Source organism: Glycine soja, chromosome 4 (genome assembly GCF_004193775.1).
Source record: "Glycine soja cultivar W05 chromosome 4, ASM419377v2, whole genome shotgun sequence".
Lineage (NCBI taxonomy): Eukaryota > Viridiplantae > Streptophyta > Magnoliopsida > Fabales > Fabaceae > Glycine > Glycine soja.
Window position 1 is genome coordinate 47,493,316 of NC_041005.1, and position 22,466 is coordinate 47,515,781.

The following is a 22,466-nucleotide window of genomic DNA, read 5'->3' on the forward strand; positions in this document are numbered from 1 at the left end:
CTTCCCTTTATTCTGTACGCTGTACAATTGTTCTACTAACTTTTTATTATTACTGCCACTACATTTGCCCCTATCAGTACACCCCCATCACCACCAATGGTAGTCACCAATGCCACTATCCATGTTGCTGCACCTACACCACTACTACTATCACACTTTACGTAATCACCATCAATATTACAATTTACAACCACCACAACCATTCCCATTACCATTCATAAGGGCAATTGCTATTTACATACAATTTCTATTAATATTGACTATTATTAGCATCACGCACTCGATACAAGAGTTTATTTATTGTTCATATCCCTTCTGGTTTCTATCCAACTCTGATCGTGTTTATCATTACTACAAAACAAGCCCTAAAATTATCACAATAAGAACTATATTTCTGAAAGAATAACGATCACTTGACATCCCCTTGAGTGCGTACACCTCAAGTGGGAAAGAAGAAAAAAATTATAGATGTCATATACAGTACGATTAAAAAAAAGCATAAAGTAGATGTAAAAATTGGGACGTGGAAAATCATAGTTAATAAAAATTTCTAGATTCAGCAGTGAGCATGGGTAGCTAAACCCACAAACACAAAAAATGTGCAAAATAATGGGCACTATATCCTCATTACCTCGTTATATATACACTCGAGAATGAACAAGTCCACTCCGCTCCTATACTAAGTGGGATTTGCAGTTTGCAGTCAAATTGAAACAAGCATAAATGGCTATCGTCTCAACAGTTACCTTGGTGCTATATAAAGTTATCTACTTCACCTGGAAGTGGAACTTCACCGAAACAAAGCACCCCCAATGAAGCCAATGGGAATCGAAAGTACCAAAGGTGCCGCAAAAACATGGCATTAAACGCTTGCAGCAAGAATGTGGCACATGCACAGAAAGAAAACCCACTGCTATGTCTACATGTATTATTGCTCCTTTCCATTCATTTCAAAGGAAATCAGGCAAACCTGCAAATTATCTGACCACATCCAATCTGTCGATCACGTTCAATGCTCTTTCTTTGTCAATATCAAAATCAATGACTGGAAGCTTGGAGAAAATCCTATTAAAAGTTATCTCCTTGCTTTTACATGATGAATGACTTCTACTCTTGGTCAATCTGCAGTTCTCCCTGAATCTAATATTTAAACAATCAAAATCCAAGCTTTTACTGATCCGTCTAATAGGTATTTTCTTATTTACATCCTGCAGCATGTTTTGCTCATCAATTGTTAACAATGATATTTGCTCATTTGTCTTTTGCAAAGCGGCGCCAACAGGGGACTTGATGGCAGGCCTTACTTTGCCAGCATCACTGACAGCCTTACTTCTGATGGCCAAGCGATGAAGCCATAACAGAAGTTCAAGAATATAATATTCCACTTTGTCTTTGTCTGCATGATGGAATGTCTCAATCCGCATTACACCGGTCTTCCTTACCTCAGAGCTTCAACCAAGCAAGTATTTAAAATCTGAAAGGATTAAAAACACAGAAAATACAGAAGGGACAAATGTACAATTTCTAATTCAAAAACTTACCCTGTGTTTGCCCACTCCCCTACCCAACCAAAGCCATGATGTGCTCTAAACAGATTTTAAAACCAAAAGAAAAAGGTCAAAAAAGACGAGTTAGCTTATATACAAGGTAAATAAACTGATGATAAAAGAAAGCTTTTCACATGGGTAATAAGGATCTAGTTGACAAAAAGCCAGATATCTTACTTGGATGTGTTAGTGGCCATGGGGGACAACCAATGTAATGTTTTCTCCATCTCATCAGTGATATCTGCTATAGTTAGCTGCAAGACCCAGACAGCAACCATCAGGAAAGAGCAGAAAAACAAAGGAAAAAAAGTGAGATTTTCATCTTTGGTTGAAAGTGCAGAGCTGAAAGCATAAGAAAAATTATTCTTAAAAAGTTGTTGAACATTTTCCTCAACATTCTATATATTTCTTAGTGTTGACAATCAGGAAATGAAGTACACATTTATTGTAAATTGATTTGTTAGGATTTGATTTAGGGGAAACATATCTCATTTAGAGGAAACTAAATCACCTCTAATAATATGTAATTAATAAATCCAGCCTATATAAACAGGTACTGTAGAGTCTCTTTGACATACAGTTCCAGCCTACAATGCCTCTGTTTCATGTTGTTTAACACTTAGAATTTGGGTTAGGACCTAACTCAACCCTAGAAAACAATTTTGTAAGGTGGGGATTGTCCAAGTTTTATAAGTATCAGTTAGACCTTATCTCTAGTCAATGTTGGATCTCAACTCCCTAAGAGCCAACATCTTGGTGGCTATAGTGCTTCACTCAACCATTCTGGTCATCCCCTCCCTAGGAAGCCTTTTCTGAGACACCACAGCTTCCGGGTGACAACAACTAAGGCACCTTTCAAACACACCCCTTCACATCCAGGGCTAGAGTGTGGCAATGCAAGTGGCCCAACAATGGATTTGGTTAAGTTCTAATATCATCTAAAAATTAGGCCTTAAGGCCTAACTCACCCTGCAAAATCGGCTTGTAAGGTAAGGATTGTCCAAGCTTTATAAGTACTACTCAGACCTTATCTCAACAGAGTGGTAATAATAGAAAGTATCAGCAGCTAATCATACCTCTTCTACAACACGAAGGGATGGTAATTTGGAATGCAGAGCTAATTTTATATTAGGAGGCAAGCTTTGATATAATGCATCCTTTGTATTTGCAGGTATAGAGGATCTAGCCACCTGAAAGTGCCAACAACAGACTCAGTACAATGCATTAACTTCGTACAACATAAATTTGATCAAATATGAATTAGTAGATATAGCTACACCTTATTCAATCCAAGAATGGACAAAGGGAATCAGCAGTTAAGAATGAACATGGGTCAAGCTTGAGTCAGGTTTTTTGAAGCCAAACCGAATGAAAATGGTTGGGTTGAGTGTGTTAAATGTGACAGGCTCAACCCAACCTAATCACAATTGGGGGGAAAAATGGAAGGAAAAAAACACAAAAATAGGGGTGGAGTGGGGAATGAAAAATAGGAATTTAAAATACTTAATATGTAATTGCCGTTAATCTTCAATTTTATTTATTTATTCTTTTCTAGATCTGACTTTTGAGATTAGATATTCAAGTCGGGTCAGGTGTGGAGTTTCTGAACCTACTATATGACCTAATTACTTCAAATTCATCCACTTTCAAACAGATCTGACCCATCAACGCAACTCAATCCAGTATTTTTACCTCGGGTTGGTCAAGTGGACCCAACCTATGATTACCGTATCAGAGGTGAACAAATCATATACCAATTATCATATAGGCAAAGCATAAATGTATGACATAATCAAAGCATAAGAGTCAAGAACTAAATATAAAGATGTCCACTCCCTAATATGTTATTTGTGAGCATAATGTCTGTAACAAACAAGGTCATGAAAAAATGTGCAAACCTAACAAGTGCATTTCAATCTGTTGATGGCATCCAGACTCCAGTTCATGCACCCAGATTCAGCATTGTCCAGAAATTAATATATAGTATCATACTTGATGAATGAGAGATCGTGAATGTATCAAGCAGTTAGCTTTTTTCTGATGCATATATATTTCTATCACCTAAATTATTTTATAGGAACTGGGTTCATAACAATCTAGATCAGGCTATGGAATGCAATGACTAAAATGGGCTACGAAAAATTGATGCAAAACAACTCAACCCTAATGTTGTTTGATGCTTTGACAAATTGGGATGTTTCAACTTTCAACTACAACCAAGAAATGGTTAAAAACCAAAACCAAATAAAACTTTGATATTTTATAAGGCATAGGCAACCTATGATTTAGGTGTTTGGATCCAAAGAAACAAGAGTAAAAAAAAGGCACAATAAATGACTTTTCCATTCTTAAAGTACCTGCAAAAGGCAGTGAGGCAAGTTGATAATAAATTAAACAAGAAAATGCCAGGTTTTGTTTTTTTTCCCTTTCATAGCAGTGTGCATGACACATATTCCAGATTACAATAACAGTTCAAGAATTTCAAAATTACAAGTCATAAGAAACTTCACAAAGGTCTACAACAGCTATATAGCAGGTTCAGAACTTTAAAAAGAATCAATTTATCCTCATCTAAGACATTGACACCTTGGTATTGAGTTCACTGTCACAAGTCCCAACCCATAGATTAGAGAAATATTATTCAATTAGAAAATGTTATAAATCATTAAATTTTGAAGACCATCCTATTTTCACTTTAAACAAGTAGGTTCATCCACTTCCAATTCCAGGTCACAGATGGTATAGCAACCTGAAAGGCAATTAGTATTAGAAACTTAAGTACATGGAATTTTCTACCAGAAATTGCACCGTCTGATGTCAATGGCAGCTAAATATATAGAGTTAAATGCTTAGCTTTACTACTTATTCATGGACCATGGTTGAGTTTCCCAGTTAATATTAATGATTAAAAAAATAATTTTACGACCTAATTAATACAAACATCCTATTACATCAAATCTGAAATTAATAGAAGGGAAGTTACAGGGAAGTAGCACTGAAGAAATTGTAGTAAATATCTTATGTATAATTGTATATCTTTGATATTATTAGATTTAGATAAATATCTCATTATTTTCCTATTTCCCTTAATAGGGTTAATCATTCCTAGTCTGTAAAAGGGATATTAGTGCTTGTAATTAAAACACAGAGAAATATAAATGTTCTTTTACCATGTGAAATTCAATACTTAAAGGCAACAAAAGAAGCAACTTTAGAAACTCAATAAATTCTCACATGGTTCAAAGTAAGGCACAAAAACAAAAAAGAACAGACATGGAATGAAGTAAATACAATGAAGATTAACTCACAAGAGTATCAATTTGAAGCACTATATTTGCATAATGCAAAGCAAGGCCTGCAGGGCCCAATCTTTGGCGATTGCTCATGCGTCCAATGAATGGTTTGGGGTCATCTGCAGGTGCCCATGGATAAACAACATTACAGGTATGCAGAATATAGATTTCATTGATGAGATCATGAGAATATAAACACACCTTTTTCTCCTTTCTAATTAAAACAAGAATTACTACAAAATAAGGCTAACACAACTGAGATTTGCAGCGGCTATCACTTGGGTTAACTAAGCCATGACATTCATAAAAACTGATATTTAATACTTAATAGTTAAAACATAAACTGGCACTACAACAGCATTACAAATCAAGTGAAGCAAACATAATCTAATGGCCTTTAGTGGGTACAAACCTGCATTGCCAAAGGCATTGCTTATCTCCAAATACAAAAAATGGACAATGTCTACAAGCTTCTCCATAACCTGTAATCCATAAGATTATGAATTTTTCTCAGCTCTCCATTTATGATAAATAAAAATGATTTCTCTACATTATATTTGGCATTATAAGTGGATCAGCTACAATTACAGTACAAATGAGGATAAAAGTCATAAAACAAACAATGAGGAGCATACTGAGGGACAAGAAAAACATATTGTGCAGAGAAGCAATCTGATGTTACCTCCTCCAAACTTCTAGACCAGAGTGATTTTTTCTTTAAATGCCTAATTTGCTTCTTTTGACTTTTAATTTCTGCCCTCAAGAATGCAAGGCCATCACCTATTTGAAGAGATACTGAAGGTCAAAAGTATACCTATAATCTATAAGAGACTACATAAGCAAATACTGCTCAATATACTGCAAAAGGTCAAACTTCTGAATCAGAGTGACTTTTTTTCCTTCAAAAATGTGTAATATATATAGTAAACAATCATTTAGCCCTTCTGAATTACATGATATGTAATATACTGCAAGGTCAAAATGATATGTAGTTCTGGCTCCAAAAAAAATTAAAACAAATATTAGCAAAAAACAAAGTAGGTGTTTCGGCAAAAGTTATCTGACTATAAAGTGTTAATCCCTCTGATCTTGAATATAAGCGCAAAAAAAAAATCACTTGCATGTTGATCTCAGATGTAAGCAAATCTCAAATAATTTTACCTTATTTAATGAGACTATACCCAAAATACCTTTCATTTTCAATGACTCCCTTTTATGGGGGGGGAATTAGTTTTAACATGAGATTGGTACAATTAAACTAAATTAATTAGCATGAGTTAGTTTTTTTTGTTTATATCATGGCCAGAAAGAGTAAAATTTAACAAGGATATTTTTAATGAGGCCCAATGGCAGATGGAGAATGCATTCAGAACAGAATAGCAAAACAAAAAAAAAAGGATACAAGTAAAGCAGAAACTAGTATTCTAGATCCTATCTTCATTTCAGAGTCCTTGATGAAAGAGCTGTTGATGCTAGCATATATCATTTTAAACATCCCAAGATCAAGTACATGATCAATGTGAAACTTGTCCTAAGGTTTCACACATTCATCACCATCTAAATGATTGTTCTATTTGAAAATAATAGTAATCATACCAAAATTAATCTTCACTTTAAATTAAAATTCTTTAAAGAACCTCAGATTTAAGGTTAAAAACTGCTAGTTACAAACAAAATCTGCATAGTAATCATGGCTCATGGGTAATATTCCACAATTACCTCTTTGATCCCCCTCCTCCTCCTCACCCTTGCGCTGAATATCTTGTTCAAATCTATCCAAAGCATGTAATTCATGGTACAATTCCTGCAGCCACAGAAAATTGATTTTCCAATTTAGAAATAAACCCCCACATAAAAAAATTTATACATTGAATAAAAAGCAAATGCATGGAGCACTTGGTCGTAGCAAAGGAAAGATAATAGAAAATCTTGGAGATAAAATAACAGCAAAATGAGGTAAATGAGCAGATGCAACAAAAGGTGCAATAAATAAGACACCTTATACCTCAGGTAATTTAATAACACCACAATTTATATATAAATATGAGTATATATAACATTTCAACAATTACTTATAATAGTTTATTCCCTCAAATGAATAAAGATTAAGAAAGAAGGCATACCTAACCATCATACTGGTTTCATTTCAAAAACATGTCTTTATGAAATTTTGGTAGATATTCATTGCCAAATCTACATGATTGGAAGTTTTATTCTTGGGTGATAATAGAAATCAGAATCAGAATGAATGATTAAATGTACCTACAGGTTTCTACAGAGCTAAAGTAGATGAACTCAGAAATTCTCCATTATATCTTTTTGTATAAATCATGATACATATAAAAGGTATTAAGTAGGAGACAGAGAAAGTAATGGAAAGAAAGAAAACTCTATACAATTGATATTGATATGTAATACAACATAAGGTAAAGAAGATCAAAATCCTTAAAAAAAAATCCCTCTATAATACATTTCTAGGAAAATTACAAAACAAAATCATTGGAAAAGTATTTCTTATTTAGGGACAATCACTCTCTCAAGTCTCAACAGATTAACAATATTGAAATGTATTACAATACAAGGTAAAGTATATCAAAGTCCTTCAAAAAAAATTCCCTATAATACATTTCTAGGAAAATTACAAAACAGAATTAACAATATTGAAAGAGCGGTTTAATGAGTAACCATTTATAAACTTAATTAACCCTTGAGTTAATTAATCTTAAACTATAAATACTTTTACCAAGAGTTTTTTTTTAATTTCCTTATATTGTCAGGCTTCAAAAGTTACTAACAGTCCTCAAGCAACACTAAGCATTTTCTTTAGTGACACAAGGAATATACTCACAGCTGTATACTGAACCAAAGTCATCAATTGTTGCATTATTGCTTCTGCCTCGTCTCTTGACAATCTTTGACCATTTAATTCTTTGCTAACCCTAAAATTTAAAATGAAAGTACAGCTCAGAATAAATATAAGAAAGGCTAAATATTTTTTAGAAGATGAATGAAAGGCTAGTTGAATTGAGTGAGTACAATTTATATTACTTCTCAAAGTAACGCTCTAAGTTGTGCCACTGAGGATTCTTTGAACGATTTCCAAAACGAATCACCTCATCAGAAAAAACTTTCAACTCCTGCCTGACAACATAGTCCAAAATCTCATACAGTTTAAATTTTAATATTAGAGTCATGGTAATGCAAAACAATAAAATAGATAGCTTATTCATAGTAAAGAAGCCATGCTTAGGAATTTAATTTAATCCAATATTTACCTCTTGTCTGCTGCAACAATCCTAAGAAGTTCATCCATATCCTTTGATACTAAATCTTGCACGGCATGTGAAAGAAGCGCCTCTTCTTTTAAATGCCTAATGCTTTTTGCGGAAAGAGATTGTAGAAGATTGAAACCTTTGACAATTGTGTTTGCAACCTCAAATGCTAAGATAGAAATTTCATTCCCCTTTATTGCAGCTCCAGAAACAAACCCACTGCTAGCATTTAAATTCGTCATGCTGCTCCCAAGAGTGTCCAAAACCTCTACTGCTTTCTCTAATCCAATAGCAATTCCAGTAGTACCAGCTTTGCCCAAGCGTAAACTCACCTCTGAGACCTGAAACAAAATGAGCTCAGCAGATATTTTCATTTTTCTATTCACACAGAAGCATATGCATGGTTTCATACAATCCCCCTTGCCCAAAACTCAAAAGCCCTTTGGCCTCAATGCATGGAAAATGCACAAGCCCATCTACCTTGTGCTACAATTCATTTCAAGCATGCAGAATGGACCTAACCACTTGATAATAGAAGCTTTGATACCACATCAAGGACCAACTCCCCTAAAAGCTTAAACTATTAACTAGAATCCTATGACTTGTCTAGTTGTCTATGTTTGATATAAAGCCTATTGGTTGGATAATTTTCCTTACTACCAAAAAGCCACAAACAACCTAATCTCAAGCCTCAAGTACACAAATACAACCACAAAAAAGATAAACAACACAAATCTAACACTCCTAAATCCTAATCACTAAAAAACAAACCCCATATCCCAATTACAAGCCTTATTTCCAAGTTATGACAAGAGTTACTAATATTATCTACTCAAATCACATCTTCATTCATCTTTAGATCAAACAAGCTGCAGTTCACGAATTTCCAGCCTCGCCTCTATGAACTAAACAGCCCTACGTGCGAGAAAGAATCGCAAACAAAATCATCAACAACGCTTCAAACATACTCATACATCATCATCTTTCAGTTTAGTATATTTATTTATATTCAACAGAGAAACGGTTTAACCTTTGACCTAGGCTTGTTCGGCAAGGAGTCCTCGGGGTAGCGCGGGATTCCGTCGTATAACTCATCGTCCGCAGTGGTAGAAGCCTTCCCGTTGGTTCTAGAAGGTTCTCGAAGATTCCTCTCCATCCTTTGGGGCGCGGCGGTGAAAACAGCGGAGTCGTCGTCGTAGCTGCCAGGCTTATCCTGATGAGCAGAATCGGCGGCGTTGACAAACACTCGGTCATCCTCGGCGGAGCGCGAGCAGAGACCTCCCATCACTTGCGACAACCACACCAAGAATTCAATCTTCGAATACGAAGCCCCTGCCATCTAGTAGTAGTAGTAGCAGTAAGAGTTACCGCTCTAAGATCGCAAGGCTCGTTGGTATTAGTTGGTGGCAGTATTCAATAGTTGCGAGAGAAAATGTATATAAAAATAAAAAGGAAAAGGAAAACAGAAACTGTCTAGTAGTAAGGTCTAGGGAGGTAAACTAGAGTCATTCCGAAAGAGACTTGTCACGTCTCGTGTTGGGCCAAAAAAGTCCACCCCTTTCATTCGGTGCCAACTAGGTGATATAAAATCAAATAAGGTTTAATTATTTTATTTTTTTAAATTTTAAATTTAACGGAAGTCTAAGGTTCTAAACAAAAAAAAATTTAAAAATTTTAAAAATAAAAATAAAATTCTAAAAACTTAAAATACTAAAACCAACAATTACGAATAGATCAAAATTTGTATTAAGCATAAAAAAATAATAATTATGAAAATTAAAAATTGCACACTTGGTCCAATTGGTTGTAGGGAGAAACAGTGAAGGTACGGAGTTGACTATTTTTCAGTTCGGTCCAACCATGTGCCATGTTTAGGGATGGGCCAGGGCTACACACTGTAGCGTAGTTCGTAGGTCGGATTTTTTTGAGTTAGAAAATTGAAAATTGAAGTTTCATCGAGTTTGGTGAACGAATCATTTTTGCTCCAATCTAGTAACTGTTTTTATACTAATAATTTATTTTTTTGTTAACTGAGATATTTAGGGTGGTGTCTGGCTCATTCAATTTAGTCAAAAGTTAATTTTAATAGGTTGGAATTTTAAAAATTATAGTTGATTTATTTTATCATGAGTTGTTGATACAAGTTAAATGATACCTATATTTTTTTAATTAAAATCTTGAGTTTAATCTTTGACTTAATTATAGAATAAGAATTGAAACTTAGAAGTATTATTGTATTCTAAAATAGATTGATCCATTGAAAAATAAATTAATTAGATGTTAAATAAGAATTTTCATATATCTATTGGGAGGGGACGCACTGACTCGGGACCATGTCCCCAGCCTGAGTTTTTTAAAAAGAATTTCGCAATGTAAGGATGTATATGGCTCTGTGTGCAAATTGACTAGAATATGTAAAATTATTTTAGAATTGCACGAACACACATTTTTTTTATTGCAACGAACGGCGCATATTATATTCATCAGTGGAAATGAGTACTGATGCATACATTATCATTCATTATATAGGGATTACAGTTTACAGCAGTCAATTATAGATGCTAATTTGATTTTTTTAAAGAAATCTTAATTATATGAATATTATATTTTACTAAATTATCGTTATTATGTAATTAGTTTTTATCTCCTTATTTTTTAAAACAATAAATTCAATATTAATTTTATCTTTTTCTTAAAAAAACTACAGATATCATTTAATAATAAATTATTATACATATAATATGTTTTTATTAGTTTCATTTAACATTTACACATGTTTCTCGTAAATTTCACATCAATTACTTGGAGAGAAAAAAAAAATTGTCCATTACAATCTTATTAGACTCAGAACAGATTTTTCATTGAAAAATATATATGATTTATAAAAAATCACATCAAATAACAATATGATGTAAGTTATTCTTGATTGCTTTAGATACACATGCATTAAATGGTTTAAGTAGTAAATTATGAAATATAATACGCTACAAAATTGGGCCAATAATAATTTTATAAGTTATTATAATAAAAGTTTAATGTTAAACATCAACAATACAAAATAATTTTACATTGTTCACCAATAAAAATAATTACTTATATGACTTTTGAGGTGATTAAGGTAAAAAACAATAAATTTAAAATAAACAATGATTTGTGATTGAATGGTGGTTTAAATTATTTTACATTATTTTTCTTCTGTTAAGAGCTTAGTATATCATACATCTTTTATTTCATTAAGAGTTATAAAATTAACTTCATAATTAACAAATGATGGAAGAAGAGGAAGAGATCATGATGAGTTTAATCTTTTTTCAGTTGACAAATTAATAATTAATATTAATTTTGCCACTTGAACAAATGGATTGTGTCATTGACATATTTTTTCTCATTAAATTATAAAATTAAATACCTATGCAAGACATATGATACTTAACTAGTAATTATCTTAAATAACATATTAAAATAATTTTTTATTGATTAGTCGATTAAACTCACATTTTAATACTTCTTTGAATTCAAATCTAATTTAAGTAAATAAAGTAAAATTAAGAAGATTTAACTAAGTCGATTAAATAACTGTTATAAATTCTTTCATATTTATGTTCAATTTCTATAAATGAATAAAAAATACAAGTGCACTGAATTTGATAGAAAAATATCTTCATTCATACAATATGTATATGTATATTATTTTGTTACAGTTTTTCTGTACATATATGTAATTTTTTTTTGGAAGGCACGGATATGTATTCTTATTGTTTCTTTTAAAGGCATGTATTCTTATTTTATTCTTAAGTCGGGTGAATTGACAGAATAAATCTCTTGGTTCATACATTATATATTCGTATTCTTATTACTCAATCAAACAGTAAAATATTGCCAAGTTTTTTTTTTCTTAAAAAAAAATATTGTCATGTTAGGGTAAAAATAAAAAGAAAAACGAATTCCAAATGAGGATTCACATGTTCACACTTTCTCTCTCGGTCACTCTCCTCCAACTCATTGACCAAACCAAACAGTAAAATAACTAAGTAACAACACAGGTTGCCCCGCCAGAAACCAAAACTTGACTTTCGAGCTCATTCCATTCTTGTTCATCCCTTCATGCAATCTAGGGTTCCAAATCACTCACTCCCTTCACATCGTGGAAAAAAAACCATGTACTCGAGCAATTTCATCGGCTTCATCTTGGCCGTCGTCTCTAGCGCCTTCATCGGTTCCAGCTTCATCATCAAGAAAAAAGGCCTCCAACGTGCCAGTCTCAACGGCTCACGTGCCAGTTACCCTCTCTCTCTCTCTCTCTGTTTCTCTCTCTCACGTGCCGTTTTCCTCTTCCTAAAAGTTCTTCGTTTCAGGTGGCGGAGGCTACGGTTACCTTCTGCAACCTCTTTGGTGGCTCGGAATGGTTACTAGTCAGTACCTAACTACTTTTATTAACACTTAATTGCATTTTTAGTCCCTTACTTATCGTGGGATTTTAGTTTTCTCAGGTTCAATTTTGCAATTGAGTTCCGCAAGTTTTTTTTTTACCATCTACAGTCCATTCATCCTTGTTTCATTCAATATTTAACGACATTACCTAACATAAGAGTCTCGATTGTAAACGAGAGAAAACTGGGGTGACTCAATTGACGCAGTCAGAATACTGGGGTCTGAGTGGTCTTGGTATCGGTTCCTTAAGCAAGGTTTTAATTTAAGTGCTGTGTATGAAAAAAAAATCGTGATTAAAAAAAGAGATTCCACTAAAGGTAGTCAAGTTAAATTTTCGGCGGAGATTAGTCATTAGCAAAGCTAATTATACTCCAGCACCAATCTCAGGGTGACAAAAAGAAAATAACGGAATCAAAATCATGATGAACTCAAAATATAATTAAGTCTTTTATGTATTTATTTATGTATTTCACTTTCTTAGTTGGAGGCTCGTTTTTGTTACAGTGATTGTCGGAGAGATAGCGAATTTTGTGGCGTACGTTTATGCCCCCGCGGTGCTTGTCACGCCGCTTGGTGCTTTGAGTATTATTGTTAGGTAAAATAAAACGCTTATGGTTTTATTATTCTTTTTTTTATAATATTTTTCTACTAAATTAACTGTTTTGTGACTCTGGAAATGGTTAGTGCTGTGTTGGCGCATTTCATGTTGAACGAGAAGCTGCAGAAAATGGGCATGCTGGGGTGTCTTCTGTGCATTGTGGGTTCCACTGTGATTGTGCTCCATGCGCCTCAAGAGAAGTCTCTTAGTTCTGTAGAAGAAATATGGCAGTTGGCACTTCAACCTGGTATGCTGTTGCTTGCTCAGGTTTTATAGTATCAGCGATTAAAATCCGGATTGTGGCTGTAATGTAACTATTAATATCATAGCTGAATTTTGTTTTGTTATGTATACCTGCTGCTTCTGCTTTCTGTTTGGACATCCAGCATTCCTGTCGTACACTGCCTCGGCGATCGCTGTAGTGTTCTTTTTGATTTTGTATTGTGCTCCTCGCCATGGCCAGACTAATATTTTAGTTTATATTGGAATATGCTCCATAATTGGATCCTTGACTGTAAGTGACTCCTCTTTCTACCCAATTTATCTTTGAAGTACTTAAGTTGACAAAACTCAATACCAGAGAGGTCATCTTTTGTTTCGCACTTCTGATAGAATATCTTGTTTCTCAGGTCATGAGCATAAAAGCAATTGGCATTGCTATAAGACTTACGATCGAGGGTGCTGACCAGTTTGTTCAGTTCCAGACATGGATTTTTACCATGGTCGCTATTTCCTGCATCGTTACTCAGTTAAATTATCTTAATATGGTCTGTATCACTCTTAACTTTTATGTGAGCATAATGTTTTGTATTTGAAATATAAAGTTAGAGCCTGGGTTTATCTTTTCTTTAGAAGAAATGATATACACATTTTGTGTTGGCTTTCTACTCTGTATGTCATGCTGCTTGTTTTTCACATGAGGAAGCATTTTAGTTTGCAGAAGAAGAGGATCATACTTTTGTAGGCTTTGTGGCCCTGCCTATTATCAATATGTGTTTTCATCTAAAGTAATTGCATATCATTATATCAATCAATGAAATATTTTGTAGGTTATGAGCTGATCTAGAAGTTCAAGATGCTAGCATCTAGTTCAAATAACATCCGTGTAATGCATGATCTGGGCCACAAGAACTGATAATCATAAAGTCCTGATTCCTATTTACATTATTGTTGTTTCCGTTGCTTTCAGTTGTCATCATTTGCTTGTTAGTTGGTCTTCAAACTAGGCTTCTGTACTGACCAACTCTTGCATGACTGCAGGCATTGGATACTTTTAACACAGCAGTTGTTTCTCCGATCTACTATGCCTTGTTCACATCTTTTACAATATTAGCTAGTGCAATCATGTTTAAGGTTGGTATTTTACTGAAACAAAATGAAAATGCATCTAAAGAGACATGTTAATGATCAAGTGCTAAACTATCTGTTGTAATCCTGCCTCCTCTGCTTTTATTATTTAGGACTATTATGGTCAAAGTATAAGCAGTATTGCATCGGAGCTTTGTGGTTTCGTTACTGTTTTATCTGGTACAACTGTATTACACAGTACAAGAGAGCCAGATCCTCCAGTCAATACAGGTAATGAATCATTCTCTTTGTTGAGGAGCCCTTTGTATTGACTTTATCAGTATTGGGTAGCTTGACCTGTAATTAGTTTGTTTACACCAAAGGCTATACCTTAATACAGATTTTAGATAATGTGAGAAAATTGCTCATATTTTGTTGTTGACTTCTTGCTCAATCTAACATACATGAGTAGCCATTGCCACAGAATAGATTTCTTTTTTCATATAAACTATTAGAGTAACAAGCACGGTTGTCAACATTGAGGTCTTATTTTGGATTAGTAAGAGAGGGGAAACACATATATTGTGGAACTGTAACAGGGACTGTAAGATCTTACCTAAAACACAAAATTGTGTGTGTAATGAAAACAATTCTATTAACTTTCTAAACTTAAATACAGAATTTTTTATATCCCTGCAAAAAACACATGGAGATTCAAGGAAAGTTAAACTGGAAAATGTTTGGGTTGAGGGAACATAGGCAACATTAACAGACTAAGATTTCGTAACATAATTTGGATATATTTTGACTGTGAGATTGGAATTTGTTTGCTATTTTCTAGCTATGTTTAAGTTAAGAAGCTAAATGCTCCTATCAGAACTGCATATTTTATTATTTTTCCCCTCCCTTCAGAACAGATTGGAAAATACCTGCCTAATTATTCTACACGTGCAGATTTGTATAGTCCCTTGTCTCCAAAAGTATCGTGGTATATCCAAGGCAATGGCGAACCTTGGAAACAGAAAGAAGATGCGCCACCCTTTAATTTAATTACAGTTATCCGGCAAGACCATTTCAAGTGATACAGAATTCTGAGACTGGTGGAGAAAGAAGTTAGATCTGTCCGTTGCTTGATGTAGGAGGGTTATGTGCATTAAGCAACAAAATGTGGCAGTGTATACGTTTTGGCTCTGACCCCATCTATTTGATTTAGCAAGATTTAAAAGACTGTCATCACATTGTGCAGACAGAGACGAGACAGTGCTTTATTTTTTCGGGGGCTTTTGTTCATTGGTATCATTTGAGATGAAAGCTTGTTTGCTATCATCTAAAATACTAGGGTGAGTTTGCGTCATCATCATCTAGTTTTGCATTATTTTTCCCCTCTTGTATTCCTTTCCCCAATTGTATTTTTTGGGGTCCATCCCCCCTCCCCACTTCCTTTGATTTATCTCTGAACAATGAGAAATCTAATCTATGTATATTGATCAGTGTAATTTTAATTTAATAGAAGGATGTGAATAGGTATGTATATCTATAATATTATACAGCTGGATTCATCTTTGCTTGGAGACCATTAAGGTGCTGAACCACAACAAAGCTACACTGGCTTAAATTGATTGACGCGACATTATATTATGATAAAAGCTTTTAAGTTGGATATGTCATACGTTAACTGAAATTTTAGTATGGATTTAATCAAAAATAAAATATACTAATTGTGTAAAAATTCTTTTACCTTATCATCCTATCCGATTACAGATTGCTATAATACTATGAATGGTTTAGTTTTATAATAGTCATTCTAAAGGTCATAATTGAAATAATTTTTAATTGATTCAGTGTAAATTTATAGATAATGTGTGAAAATTAAATTCTACATTTATTTGAGTTGTAATAATAAATAAATAATTAAATGTAAATTTTTTACTCTTACTTAATTACATGTTATTGTTTACGTCTGATAAAACGAGTTTAGTTTGAAAGCTTATGTGAACTATAGCAGGCATATTTGATTTATCGCATGCTACGGTGGGAATTGGGAAAGTTTCATAGAACATTTCAAGAAACAGACATCAACTAATATTTGGTTTTGGTAATTCACGATTAGAATAATTATTTAAATATTAGATAGAAAACCAATTGACAAACATGTGGCTGTAGTTTAGTGGTAAGAATTCCACGTTGTGGCCGTGGAGACCTGGGCTCGAATCCCAGCAGCCACAAACTTCCTTTTTAAAAAAATATATATTTAGAAAAATATTTTCTTTTATTTTACTAATTTTTGAAATTAAAAGGTAAGGAGGGTGTACACTGTACAGTAGCAATTTTATGTTTTATTTTACTTATTCTATTACTTTTGGAAAATATTAATAAAAGAAAGTTAATTTTTTAAAAAGGAATTTCATATAAAAAAAATTAAAAAAAGAAGAAGAAATAAAAGATGATGACCGTGGCAGTACAGTGCCACTATAAAATGCCTATAGTGAATGTTAACTTCCTTTTGCAAAGTTAATAGATTCCATAATAGAACAAAAACAAATAAATAAGCACAAGTAGAGGAACATTATTCTATAGACATTCATTTCTTTAATACAATGTGTTGGAGTGGATTGTTAACAATGTCATATTTTCCACAAATCAGATAGTTTTGTCAAATTTTTCTTCATGCGCGTGCACGGTAAGGTCATAAAGGTCTGATGAAATATTCAATTCAGTCGAACTTGTTCAAACACCGTTAATTCCAAAGAATCAAGGTTCATTTGTTTTCATGTTTGCTGAATTTCACGCCAAGAGGTCATGATCAGCTACAAACTGTATAGTATTTGTGTGTGTCAAAGTTTGAATTTGTCTGTTAAGAAGGGTGCGTGTTAAATCTGAATTGATCGTTAAGTATAAGTGAACTATTCAATTCTTTTAACTTTTTTTTTAAAGTTATTTTATTTAGATTTTGTATCAATTTTTCTCTAAAACACTTGAAATCTTTTTCTTTTGACTTCTGTTAATAAAAAATTACAAAGATGTTAATTTCTTCGTTATTTCATTAAAAATAATGGTAAAATGAAGAAATTATAATTATTATTAATCAAAATTAACTTAAATTTTATAGTCATCATTTATACTACCAACAAGTTATTGGTCTAAGTGATAATAAATTTGATTCCCTTAATTAAGGTCTCGAATTTGAGTATTGTGATAAAAAAAAATGATTGAAAAAAAAAGAATCTTACTAAAATTGATCAATCAAATTTTTCGACAAAGGGTAATCATGACTTTGATAAATACTCCTTACCAATAACATGATTATAAAAAAAAATTAAAATACACTATGGAAATTGATTAATTTAATTAATGATATTAAATTTGTCAATAATTTATACTATTTTTCAAAAATTATCCTTAATATTTTTAAATTAATCATCTCTTTTTTTTACTTAATTGTTTCTTTCCTAATTAATTAATGTTTGAAGGGAACAATGATTATGTCATTTGAGACTATTCATCCTTTCCAATTCTAACAAGAAAGAATTTATCTCATTAATTTTCAACATTTATAAGTATTTTTAACTAATAAAAAATTTGTTAATTAATTAAAGATATTTTTAATATATATATATATATATATATATATATATATATGTATATATAATTACGTGATACAAATATAAAATATTTTTATTAAAAAAACAAATAATTTTCTAAAAAGAGTCTTATATACTATTGGGACATAGGGAGTATATCGTTATGTATATATGACAAAAATAGAAAGCAAATTACTTGTATATACCCTGCGACTATCGTCATAATATTCATCAAATGTAGATAAAGGTAAACGTAAAAAATCTAGAATGTGTTTAATTTCACGACTAAATTCCTCTAATGTGATGATGAGAGTTGTCTTACAGCTAATAGTTTTTTGTTTATTCTATTGAGATCAGTTAGTTATAAAAAGGGTTAGTTAGTTGTCAGTCGAATTGCGTATGTAAATGTACATGACACTTTTAGGATCATTAATGAATTCTACATTGAGTTTTTATTCTTCCACTCTACATATATACGGCAAAATTTAATTTTCCCATTAGTATGTTTGGCACTTTCCTCAAAACGTGATTTAGGTTAACGGACACAAGTCTGATTTGAATTGAAGCTACTTCTAATAGCTTATGGATACAGAGAAAAGTGAGTCTTTGATTCTTCTTAAATATACACCCTTATCTTTCATCACATAAAGAAAGTCAGGTTCATTCACAACTTCTGATATACTCATTAATGCAGCAACACAGAAACATAGATGGGTGCAGAAAATAGAAATATATGAAAAGGAGAATGTAAATGTTGCAACAACAATATGCCACGAGAACAACTTGTGATACACCCATAAACATGTTAATAATTATGTTCGGTTTAATAAGGCCAAATAGGATTAGTTAAATCCAAAATGAAAAAACAAAATGAAAGAAAAGAGACACCAAAAAGACAGACTTGTTTATATCCCACCAAGTATTGCATGTGGCAACACCCTCCTAAGTCCTAAGCAGTGTTCTGTAAAGTTTAAATCAATTGCATCACTCAAAAACAAAAATAAATAACTAGTTGCATCATCATGGAAAATTAAAAGCAAACAACTATATTTCCAATTGTTGTGGGAGTACATCCAAACACGATGAATCTGTCCATGGTGCGAATGCCCCCTTATGTGATAAATTCTGCCAGCACAAAACGTATACATCAGAAAGAGGGTATTACAATAGTGCCTCTAATTTCCTATGACTTCATTCTAAACTAATACGGAGATGTAAATTTTGTAAAGCTAACTTTGATTCTATGATACAATTCACCAAAAAAAATCGATAATTTTAGATGGAGATGCCACTTTTTTGGACTAATAAAAGATAGGTGAATATCAAGACCTAGGTGAGTTGTAACATACAGAAGGATATGGACCCTCATAGTGTTGCAAAATGGGGTAATGTGGACCAATTACAAAAGGCACATATCTTCAAATACGATGATTATTTTACATAATGAAAATATTCAGTCACAAAGCAAGAGACTTCCTAGAAAACTTTTGATTCAATATGGACCTTCAAAGTAAACTGCAGGGCATAGTGTAATAATTAATGACTAATGAGGCAACAGAGGCCTATGGAGTAGAAGAAAATCAAAATCCAACTGCAAATCACATACCCAACAATTAACACGTGTGGTTAGTTGGAGATTAGTTAGATACACATGTGATTAGTTACCCTATCTATTTCTCAACACAAAAATCTTGAAATGCCTTGAAGGTTAACTATTTTTAGGTCAATATAGAGGCAGACATTTTTTCAATTGAACAGTGCAAGAAAGGCTGTAGAAAGTAACATGTGTATTAAGATGCAGAAATACCATAAGATACTTACTTTCAACCAATAGAAAAATCCACGCATGAGATTCAGAACTCCGGGATGATCATCACGAGCTGTTTCTATCTTCTTAGCAAGATCTACAAGACAAGCACACATGTCATAGTCATAGTTAGTCTTCTTCCTACAAAACATTTAGAAATTAATTCGAATGTACTGAGATTAATGTAAATGATTTTTCCACTGTTATCTAATTATAGATTGTTATGTATGGTAAAATTGTTGGCTTTTATAATAATTACTTTAAAAAGTCACATTTAAGATGATTTCTAACAGCATCATGCAAACATAACAAGGGGAATATGAAAGAGAAGGGCCATATCCTACTTAGTACTTACCAACATGATAACCAAGAAAAGACTTTCCAAGATCAGGTTTCTCATAGATTTTGATACCTCCACGAAGGTCTCTATGGTGCTGGACTGGCTTTCGAACAGTAATGTCATGTAAAAGCCTCTTGTACTCTTCCTCACAGTAAGGTGCCTTAAGTTCTTCCATGAGTTTTTCTCTGAAAAGTGTACTTCCATTGGCTTCATTATATATTTCTTGCCAACAATGTTCCACCTTCATCAAGGAAAGCAACACAAAAGTGAACAGTATTGAACATAAAACAAGCAAAAACAAAAAACTCGTGATTTTTTTATATACATACAATCTGGCCTCGCATGGACCTTGTTGGATCTTCCGCTGCATCATCACTGTCTTCAATCACCAATGTTCCTGAGCTAGGTGGGGCTTTCAGCCTCTTACTCCTGCGCATACACGTCAAGTTACTTACATGTTTCGGTGGCTTTGAAGCCACATCACTGCTCTTAACATTACCATTCATAGTAGCAAAGAGTTTTGCACCTTTTGGCTTCCTACCCCTACGCTTCACCCGATTGCTATCAACATTAGGACTCTTACGGTTTGCAAGAGCATTGACCTCTTTATTTGAAACATGATTTGAATAATCGGTTGTGAAGGTAGCGGTAGCTGTAATCTCAGGAGTTGATGATTGATCAGGCTCATACACTACATAAACACCATCCTCAGGGATATCAAGTACATAAGATTTTCCATGAGGCCTCACATGATCCATGAAATGCTTATGTTGGGGGTCCACCATCACATCATCATTTGTGCCATTTTCTTCAGCAGTATTCTCTATGTTAGAGTCCTTAAGATGAGGCATCCGAGACTTTACAATGATGTATAAACCATCCATGAATTGCACCAAATCCGGGTCACCACCCTCTGGATCCTTACAAACGAAATCCTGCAAAAGGGTTTTGAAATAGTTGGACTTTTCACTTTTAAGGACCCTATTCTTCTCTTGCAAGTGGCTATATATATCATATTCACAGTCCCATGTTCTGTTTGTGATGAGCTTCTTTGGTGCCAATGCCTTTTGCTTCGTTGGAGTAGGTACCATTCCGTTGCTCAAATGGTTCTGAAGAGCAAAGGATTCATTTTTAAGGGGATTAATTTATGATCATAATTTTTTTTATTACTAATCCGTAATACATTCTTTTTGAAAGAGAAACACATTGATAATCTAGAAAGAAGAAAAGAGTTACTAGCATTTGAGAAGGGTGTTGTGTTTCATCCCATGGCATAAGAAGAATATGGGGATCAAAATGGTCTTCATTTCCACAACACACATAAAAAGAAGTGTTGAAGAATGAAGAGGAAGCATATGCATCAGCATGTAAGGCTAACCTGTGGAACCGACGAAGATTGTGCAGCAAACTCAGCTCAGCTTCTGCTGATGGAGAAAGACAGTGACGAGTAAGAAAATTATTTTAAGAGTGAAAGTGCTTATACTTCGACTGTTGTAAGCCGGTAAGCATAAACTGCACTCTCAGAGACACAGGACACTATCCCAAGTAAAAAGTGAACGTCTAGTTGTCTTCAATTTTGAATTTTCTAATGTTATCAAGTACAAGGGACAGGGATAATAAAAATAAGAGTAAATTATATTTTTTTCTTCTTCTTGGAAAGTAAGGTAATCCCTACGGTGAAAGTCATGGATTAACCATTCAGATTGAGAAGAAGGTTTTAAATATTGGATGTTGTCTTGTGCTTTCTTCGTGTTTGTTGCTATCAAGGATAATTGTGATTGATGCAGTTTTAATTGGGATTGTTTTGCCGTGGTAGACACACAAAAAAATTATCTAATCAAATTAGTTTTTCATATGGTAAAAAAAATTTACAAACTAACTTAAATAAAGAGAATTAAAAAGAAGAATTTTTTTGGTCAAATTAATTATATAACCTTTTATCTTTTTTATTCAATTTGATTTTTTATCTTTTAAAAAATTGAATTTGATCTTTTATCTTGTTTTTTTAATTCAATTTAGTTTTACATCTTTTAATAAGTTTATTTTGATCATTTATTTTATTTTTTGTTCAATTTAATTATTCAATGCATTTAAAGTTAATGTCATTAATCATTCAAAATAAACTTTATTGCTAAAAATGAAATGGAGGGAAAGAAGAGAAAAATGAACAAAAAAAAAGTTAATTTTTAAATGATTAACCAAGTTAATTTTAAATAAAATGAATAAAAAGTAGATAAAAGATCAAATTGACAAAATAAAATAAAACACCAAATACATATTTTTAGTTTTATTTTCAATATAAAATGTACG

The 22,466-nt window shown here is 32.8% G+C and overlaps 2 protein-coding genes and 1 non-coding gene across 4 annotated transcripts; 2 read left to right on the top strand and 1 right to left on the bottom strand.

Moving 5' to 3' along the window:
• Positions 1-510: 510 nt before the first annotated feature.
• LOC114410036 lies at positions 511-9,566 on the bottom strand. Its single transcript, XM_028373776.1, has 12 exons — positions 9,143-9,566; positions 8,116-8,453; positions 7,889-7,981; positions 7,689-7,779; positions 6,560-6,644; positions 5,523-5,620; positions 5,253-5,322; positions 4,856-4,959; positions 2,624-2,737; positions 1,725-1,801; positions 1,542-1,586; positions 511-1,449 (listed from the first exon to the last, which is right to left on the bottom strand). Exons 1-12 carry the CDS (start codon positions 9,449-9,451, stop codon positions 978-980), a joined length of 1,896 nt encoding a protein of 631 aa, XP_028229577.1. The 5' UTR covers positions 9,452-9,566; the 3' UTR covers positions 511-977.
• A 2,543-nt stretch (positions 9,567-12,109) lies between these two features.
• On the top strand, positions 12,110-16,004 carry LOC114410037 (probable magnesium transporter NIPA7). Of its 2 annotated transcripts, none has more exons than XM_028373778.1 (9): positions 12,110-12,391; positions 12,468-12,524; positions 13,048-13,138; positions 13,228-13,388; positions 13,471-13,655; positions 13,771-13,908; positions 14,402-14,494; positions 14,602-14,719; positions 15,383-16,004. In XM_028373778.1, exons 1-9 carry the CDS (start codon positions 12,217-12,219, stop codon positions 15,508-15,510), a joined length of 1,146 nt encoding a protein of 381 aa, XP_028229579.1. In that variant the 5' UTR covers positions 12,110-12,216; the 3' UTR covers positions 15,511-16,004. The 2 variants fall into 2 exon arrangements, with proteins under 2 accessions (XP_028229579.1, XP_028229580.1); XM_028373779.1 differs by having other exon boundaries at positions 12,113-12,391; positions 13,528-13,655.
• Positions 16,005-16,581: 577 nt separating this feature from the next.
• TRNAH-GUG lies at positions 16,582-16,653 on the top strand. Its single transcript has one exon. It is a non-coding gene; the product is annotated as a tRNA-His (tRNA).
• The last annotated feature ends 5,813 nt before the right edge of the window (positions 16,654-22,466 follow it).

Bases quoted from the DNA above. Each gene is read 5' to 3' on its own strand.
- LOC114410036 (XM_028373776.1), bottom strand. From the start codon at position 9,451: ATGGCAGGGGCTTCGTATTCGAAGATTGAATTCTTGGTGTGGTTGTCG. The intron at 8,454-9,142 runs GTTAAACCGTTT...ATTTTGTTTCAG, and splicing joins CGAACAAGCCTAGGTCAAAG to GTCTCAGAGGTGAGTTTACG. The intron at 5,621-6,559 runs GTAATTGTGGAA...CTCTTCAAATAG, and splicing joins GGAGGAGGGGGATCAAAGAG to GTGATGGCCTTGCATTCTTG.
- LOC114410037 (XM_028373778.1), top strand. From the start codon at position 12,217: ATGCAATCTAGGGTTCCAAATCACTCACTCCCTTCACATCGTGGAAAA. The intron at 12,392-12,467 runs GTTACCCTCTCT...TCTTCGTTTCAG, and splicing joins TCTCAACGGCTCACGTGCCA to GTGGCGGAGGCTACGGTTAC. The intron at 14,495-14,601 runs GTTGGTATTTTA...TTTATTATTTAG, and splicing joins CTAGTGCAATCATGTTTAAG to GACTATTATGGTCAAAGTAT.